At 52.0% G+C, this 7,839-nt stretch overlaps 1 protein-coding gene across 1 annotated transcript; it reads right to left on the bottom strand.

The window, feature by feature from the left end:
* Window positions 1-1,387: 1,387 nt before the first annotated feature.
* Window positions 1,388-3,234, bottom strand: NKX2-8 (NK2 homeobox 8). Its single transcript, XM_047797360.1, has 2 exons — window positions 2,867-3,234; window positions 1,388-2,193 (listed from the first exon to the last, which is right to left on the bottom strand). The coding sequence occupies exons 1-2, from the start codon at window positions 3,021-3,023 to the stop codon at window positions 1,634-1,636; spliced, it is 717 nt and encodes a 238-aa protein (XP_047653316.1). The 5' UTR covers window positions 3,024-3,234; the 3' UTR covers window positions 1,388-1,633.
* Window positions 3,235-7,839: the final 4,605 nt, after the last annotated feature.

The raw sequence follows: 7,839 nt of genomic DNA, 5'->3' as shown, positions 1-7,839 counted from the left end.
AAAGGATACTATTGTCCTCCCTAACACCCACTACATTGTCACCAGGGACTGATTAAACAGAATCCTGAATTGAAACAGTGCGGATTTTGTCTAGGTCCTTTTCAGGCCTGACAATGCCCTTTTCAGTTCCCAAGACAAAAGGAGGTTTAAGGATCGAGATTCTTCTAAGATAACCGCATCCATATGGAAGGCAAGGTGGCCAGCAGCTGAGACCCAAACACCCCTCTCCCTTCCCCCTCTACCCTTTTTTCCCCACCCCCAAAAATCCCAGGTGATAACACTGCCTCAGCCACCCTCCCCACCACCTCCTCCTCTTCTTCCTCCTGGGACCAGAAAAAGGCCTTGTGGAGACTCTTCACAGACCTCATTGAGCGCTTGCTCCTTCCCCTCCAGCTGATGCCCAGAACTGCTCTCCTCACTAAGGTCTCCCTCCAGTGGGTGCCAGGGAGAGAGGTCCACACTTCTCAGAGAGAGTGACCACCGCACTGCATGGGAGGCCCGAGGCTCAGATACCCAGGGGATCCCAAGGTGAGGAGCAGTTACAAACCCGAGGGATGAAGCACCAGATCTCCTAGCAGCGTGTACATTTGGACGTAGGTGAAATGAGACCCGCCAGACCCATCAGGTCAGACCTATCAGTGGTTTCCACACCTCTGTGGGGCCACCAGGGTGCTCCAAGGCTGTCCTCCCTCATCGGCAGCCCTGAGGTGGGTCATTCCCCACCATCCATTGATTTCTTCACCACATTATCCATTCCCCATCCCACCCTGGCCAGGTGGGCCACCAAGAAGAGGCAGAAAATCACAACTGCAGAGAGAGGGACTCGCAGGCTTCACTGGAGGTTACAAGTTTCACGTCCACTCTTTGGGTCCCTGCCCTCCTGCGGGAACCTGCGGTCAAGCCTGGGCTGCTCCTTGGCACGGCACGCTCAGCCCAGGCTCCGCTGGTACCTCCCGGGAAGGTCTTCATGGAGAAGCTCATTTTGTCCTGTCGTGGTCAACTCGGTTGATTTTTGGTGTTAGAAATGCCATCAGCTCCGGGAGTCCCAAGGGGCCTCTGTGTCACTTGGGGGCCGGAACCAACTCTTGCTAATAGGAACCCAGGGTTGCCTCTGCTTCTCCCCCTCCTTTGTCCCTCCCTCGGCATCTTCCTAAAGCCCCGTGGGGACTGTGATCTGCCCTTTGACTCAACACGAGGTGCACCTTAACATTCGGGTCAAGGAGTGGACAGGCGCCACGAACTCCGAGGTGGAAAGCATAGTTCCCACCTGCGTTTTGCGCAGGCACGCAAGGGCACCCAATCCTACACATTTTATTCTCACACCACAGAAAGGAAAAATACTCTATTTCTTTTAAAATAAGTTGCTTCCCATACAAATAGCTATTTTTAAATGTACAAATAAAGTTCAAACAATAAAATCTAGTTCTGAGTCTGGCAGTTGAGAGGAGAGGAGAGAGGGCACCTTGAGGGAGAGTTCCCGGCTCGCTAGCTGGTGAGGGCGGGGTAGGGGTCCCTGGCGCCGAAAGAGGTGGGGCCCGGGGCGCCCTCCAGGTCTCTGGCTCAGGCCCGGCTCTGGCCGCAGAGCGCATCCCAATGTCCGGGTAACCCCAGATGCCCGCGCCCAGCAGCTGCCTCACCAGTTCCAGGAGACCAGCGCGGGGGTCGCTAAGTGCTGGTAGGCAGGGAAGAGGCCGAACGCTGAGCCGGGCCCGAAGGCTGCGTAACCCGGCAGAGGGCAGGCGGCGGCCGGGGCCACGCCGTTCTTGTTCCGGGCGGCGGCCGAACCCACCTCGCCGCCGCCGCCACCGCACGGCTGCCCGTCGCGCACCAGCACGGGCACCACCACGCGACGCAGCAGGCCGGGCGCGGCGCGCACCTCGGACGCCGCTGCCAGGTCGGGCGACTCCGCAGCCCCCGGCGCCCGCGCGCGCTTCAGCTTGTAGCGATGGTTCTGGAACCAGATTTTGACCTGCGTGGGCGTGAGGCACAGCAGGCGCGCCAGCTGCTCCCGCTCGGGCGCTGACAGGTAGCGCTGCTGCCGGAAGCGCCGCTCCAACTCCAGCGTCTGTGCCTTGGAGAATAGCACCCGCCGCTTCTTCCTCTTCTCGGCATCGGAGCTCGGAGACGCAGGCCCAGCGGACGGCCGTTGCGATGAGTCCCGAGGGCTGGCCTCTGGGCTGCTCTCGTCCGACGCTAAGGATGCAAAGGAGACACAGCCTGGTGAGACGCCGGCCCCTCCGCGCGCCGGCTACCTCTCACGCTCTCAGACGCCGAGCTCGGGCCGGAGCGCACCCCCATTCGCCCGCGGCCTTTGGGATGAGACCATTTCCTTCCCTATACCTGGACCCACCTCTCCAGATTCGGTGACCACAACCTAGGACGGCGCCCCTTAGGAAACCCACCCTGGAAACGCTTAAAACAAATCCACCCTGGTCGCTGCGCTGGGAGACAGATTCACTGCAAGCTGCCACACCAACGCGGGCCACTTCCAGGTCGACTGCAGTAGGGTTTGCCAAGCCCTGAATCGAGGCTCTCCAATGCTGCCCATCCCAGACCGAGGCCGGGAAAGCGTGGCCACTTTTTCAGGCATTCAAGGGCAGTGTCTTAGATATTTAAATATTCTGACCCCGAGAAACAGAAACCCCAAACCTAGGGGTTAGTGTCAGGCACAAGAGATCTGCTCTTAAGATGTGACCGCTGGCATAGCGGCTTCAGAGAGACAGTCTCCGGATCCAGCACTGAGGAAATCCAGACCCTGGGCTGGGGTTACCCCTTCCCAACTCCGCCAAGGGCCGAACGCTTGTTTCCGCGCCTCTCGCGACCCCCACCCCGCCTCCACCCTCGCCGCCGTCCTCTGCTCACTCACAGGGGTAGTGGCTGCGCTCGGATTCCAGCCAGGAGGCGCAGGAGCCGAGCCCTGGGGCGCGTTGCTCCGGCTCCCGCCTCCGCAGGTGCTGCGCGTCCTGCTCGGGTAAATCCAGGAGCCTGCGCACGGTGAAGCTGAGGCGTCCAGAGTTGGCCATGGCCGAGGACAGGAAGGAGGCGGGGGCAGGGCAGGCTGGGAACCGAGGGGCAGCGGGGGAAGCCGTTCTTATGAGTGGGCGTGGGAGGCGCACGCCATGCACTGGCTGCGGAGATATTAGCGCGTTTACCGTGGAATCCCTTATATAAACAGCTCTTCCTACCCGGGATGCTTTGAAAGTGTAGGTCCGGGTCTCCCGGGCGTTAAGTACCTGAATGAGTGCAGGACCAAAGCCCCAGCCAGCCCGGAAGGTGCCACCTCCACCCCCCCGCCCCGCCCCGTCCCCCGCCCCTCGGGCGCCCAGTTACCTCCCAGAGGCAGCAGGAAGCAGTCCTCGGCATTAGCTATTCTGTCTGATTAACGCAAAGTGGGGGCAGATAATGGGGATTGTTACCAAAGAATAACATCTTGGGTGGCGAGCGGTGGCCACCGCCCGCCCGTCCCAGCTTCCTCCTCCTCCAGGGCTGACACCAGGCCTGGCCCCGCGGGAGCGCCGGGAAGGGTGGGGTGGCATGGGTGGGTTTATGAGCACCCAGGAATTTATTCCTTGTTTGTCTTATTCCTCGAGCTTGTTTGCTGGAGTGTTCGTTTCCCGCAGTTATCCAGAAAGTGATTTACAAGGCGGCGTTAAACTCTGGCGCACTCTTTCCTTTTTCGTTGGGTCCTTCTAAGGAGTCAGAGGCGAGAAGTTTCAGGAGGGCAGAGAGGAGTGGCCTGGGCCCACCGGCGTCTGTGCCGAGGATTTCGAAAGCTGCTAGGGACCTCCCACACCCCCAACTTAAGGGGTGCTGGCACAGACCTTGGGAGCCCCAGATCTGTGCCAGTTGCCCCAGACTAGCAAGATGGAGACAGAATCAGGCCATACAATTCATCTCTGAAGCACTAGCTTCGTTTTCCTACTCCCTGGCCGTTGAGGGCCCAAGCCAGCTCCAGGCGCCACGAGCCGGCTCCTGGAGCGTTCCCACTCCAGGCCTACGAGGGCGTTGCTGCTTCCTTGGCATCGCCAGGACCCCTGGGGCCACTTGTGCGCTTGGGCGAGAGCCTCAACCTCAGGCCCAGGGCCGCAGATGCGGCCTCTGCCTAAGAGCACGCCTATGGTGGCTTGGGCTCTCCGCTCCTCCCCAGCAGCAGGGCCTGGCCTGCTAAGGAACCAACTGCGGGAATTAAGACTGTGTCCGCCAAGCATTAAAGATGGCCTGCTCAGGGTTTCCCGACATCTTCTAGTACCCCCAGCCCCACCCGATCGGAGGCAGGGATACATTTTGTTGGCCCATGGCTTCCCATGGCTACACTTCGGTCGCGCTTTCAGAGGCCTCTCCTCCTGCAACCAGTGGTTAGAGTAATTGGTTGTTAAATTTCAGTGGGTGCCACGCCACTTAAGTGGCCGCACCTGAAATCCTGACTCTACCTTAGCTGAACTCGGACCTGACTCTCTGCAGTGGCTGCCGGGTCCGGCGCACCCTGCCCAGCAGCCTCCGCGTCAAGCGTGCCCGAGGCGCCCCGGGCTGTGCGGCGCGCTGGGTGGTCGGGGCGGAGGCAACCCCAATACAGGCCAACTGCTAGGCCTCAGACAAAGGGGAAATGGAGCTCGACGTCCCGGACCTGTTGGAGCATTTGTTCCAGTCAAGATTTTGCATTTGTTCAGTCCGAAATAATGCGTGATTGACGCCTGCTCACAATGCGCTTTAGCGCGCTGGGATAAATCGGAGCTTGTCCTGTGTTGTCATGGTTTTCAATGGGGTTCAATGGGATTGGGAGCAAGATCGACTCTGCTGGCCGTCTCTCCGCGGTCCCGGCAAGAGATTTATTAGTTATGTCTTTTTAAAGAAGATTAAATTGAAATGACTTGGCTGTCTTCTCTGAGATGGGGCGGAGGAGGGAGCCGCCGGGTAGAAACGGGGAGGCAGAAGCCAGAAACGTGGTGCTCACGGTGTCCTGCACCTAAGTTCCTGTGGCCTAGAGGCTGAGCAGATCACAGACTCGCCTCGTGGATGCGGACTTCTCTCTGGCTGGATGCCTGGCAGCCTCTGCCAACCTGTCTCCTGAAGGGGGTGGAAGGAGGGCATTGACAAAGACTATCCTAGGCGGGTATTAATTAGGACAGACCCCCAAAGTCTGAACTTCCAGCCTATGTCAGGTAGAGAGAGCCCCAGCCTGGAAGTTGGTTAGCATCCCAGCTTGGTCCCTAACTAGCTTTACTCACCTCCTCACTGTGAGGCTCTTTTTTTCATCTGAAACAGAATAGATTTGGTAACCTCCAAGGATCCTCCCAGTTTTATGATTATGTATCTCTGGAAATTTTCTAAAACCATCTTCACTGTATTAACCAACAGCCTTTGATCTCCCTCTTCCCACCCCTACTAGACCTCTCATCCCTGGGACTCAGACTCCACATTGTCCAGAATGTTCTAGAAGAGGATGTGACATCTTTTCATTTTCCAAAGGACCCTCCACAGGATAACAATTTTGGAAAGAGAACCAAATCAGGAGAAGCAAAAGAAGAGTCTTTCCTGGAGTGACTGACCTCTCTTAGCCTTTTAATCTATTTAACATCCTAAGCCCACACTGACGTGTAGAAATAAGTAAATGGCACTCTTCAGCTCTTAAGAGCTCTTCAGCATCAAATATTTGCTTTTACTCTTAGTATTTGACTCCCAAAGAGAAGATACATCCTCCATCTAGCAGTTGTGCTCTAGAGAGGACCTAGCTCTGGGATTGCTCCAAATATTACTTCTAGCTGTACCTTCCCTGACCTGGGCCCCAGTCTGTGTTTTGAATATCCCAGGGAAACTCTACCTCCTGGTGCTAGAAAGTGCTGCTCCATCGTGGATTCTGCACGGGTCCAGTCTTCCTCTCAAACCTACTCTGGGATTTTTACCTAAACTATGTCTAAGAGCCAGAACCTGGGGACTCCAGGAGGTAGTTCCATTCAAGCTGTGCCTTCTGAAGAAATGCAGGAAATAAGGAGAGCCAGAATTATTAGAGAAAGGTGCTTTTTAAAATTGTCTCTTCACATCGAATAAACTCAAAGACATGGGAGGAGAAAATTATTTTGATTATTGGGTCAACGGGAAGAAAATAGTCAAAACATTGTTTTAATCATATGAGAAATATCTATATGAAATGCCTCCGTTAGGTAAGAGATTCCTATAAACATCTGACTAGATATTCTCTCCAGACTTTAAAATGTTGTTTGGTTCTCTGGACACTTAAACCTGTTTTGAAACTCAACATAACTTGTGAATATTATTATTTAATTACATAAGTATTTGTTTCTCTCTAATTGGAAGTAGCGCATCTCAATCTCAGTAAGCGTTTTTAATCTTAAGGCATCTGTGCTATAGTGAATGTATTTATGCAGTCTGCACTAATCATCCTTTCAAAAGTATTATCCAACATGATCATCACTACTGCGTGCTTGAGAATTAAGATTAGAAAATTCTGAAATAAAACTATAAAGTATCTTGATTTAAAAAAAATGATTGCATCTATATCTTGCATTCTGCTTTTAAATCCTTCCATTTTGGTTAAGTGTTTCACAAAATCCTGCAAATCTATACAGTCTTGAAGAGAGGCAACATTGCAAATTCCCCTTGATAGATGGAGGGCCCTCAACTGCCAGGACATTTTTCTTTGCCTCATAGCAACTGCTTTTCCCTTTTTATCAGTATTCTAGTTAAAATAGCAAAAGGAAAATAAAACTGGGCTTTTGACATTTCCAAGAAGAAGTGAATGATCTTGATCGGCCTTAGGATGGAAAGAAAAGGCAGCATTTAAAATCAGACCTCTTTGCCTTTCCTTCTGAAAACTGCTTGCCATGAATAAGTAAACATTTCCCTTTTAATGGCTAATAATCAATTGCTTGGCGGTGGTCCAGTCTTGGCTGCAATTCTTTCTTAGTTGTGCTGATGATATATACACATGGGACAAGGAACAGCAATTACTTTCAGACTGGGAATTTATTACATCTTTGAAATGGGCTTTAGATTTTATTATTTAATGTCAAATGACAAGACATGAAAGATCTCACCTTAAATTCCTTAAAATATTGACTTTACATGGACTTTTTTGTTGTTGTGCTTGATTTCTAGGAGAAAAGTTTTTCTTTCCAAATATGTTTCTTTCTCTAGCTGTTTAGTGACATACATAAAAAAAGGGATTTTATATAGTTCAATGAATTAAAAGGTAAGTGTATTTAGTTAAATATCCATATTCTCCACTTCCTAAAGAGCCAGCAAATAATTTTTTTAATTTTTTAACCAGTTTATTAAATATTTCTGATCTCTCCCATGCTTCTCCATGGTATAATAAGGGTAGTGGCTGTGACACCATGGAATGCAAATTGTCAGAATAAAAATAACACACTTTGGGGAAGGTGCCAAATGAACTTCTCATTTTTAGCTAATCTTTCTTTTCAAAAAGGTACCAACTTATCCCCTTTTGTTTGATGATACTGATATTATAATTTGTATAATACAGAACCCTCATTGATGTCCAGGCCTTAAGTCACACCTAATGTCACATCGAGACACTGACAGAGTAGCCTGACCCTGTGAACATATCCTATGCTAGCTGCCCCATTCCCTCATAGAGACCTGCCTGCAGGGCATGCTTATAACCACCAGCAATTCAGTTCAGGCCAGTTGTTTTCATTTTTCCTTAAATTACCGAGCATTATATAATGAGGCCTTTTTAAAAATACACCTTCACGTGTCTGAGATTAACTTTGGGATTTTAAATGGCTTGCACTGTTAAGATGAGACAGTGTGTCTGTTATATTGACAGCAATTTGAACACAAAGCCAGTTCTTTTTCTGG

This window comes from Phacochoerus africanus, chromosome 9, assembly GCF_016906955.1.
Source record: "Phacochoerus africanus isolate WHEZ1 chromosome 9, ROS_Pafr_v1, whole genome shotgun sequence".
Taxonomy (NCBI): Eukaryota; Metazoa; Chordata; class Mammalia; order Artiodactyla; family Suidae; genus Phacochoerus; species Phacochoerus africanus.
This window is presented reverse-complemented; position numbering and strand designations above follow the sequence as displayed.

Coding starts and splice junctions, on each gene's coding strand:
- NKX2-8 (XM_047797360.1), bottom strand. CDS start 3,023: ATGGCCAACTCTGGACGCCTCAGCTTCACCGTGCGCAGGCTCCTGGAT. Junction 2,194..2,866: donor CGAGCGCAGCCACTACCCCT/GTGAGTGAGCAG, acceptor TTGCATCCTTAG/CGTCGGACGAGAGCAGCCCA.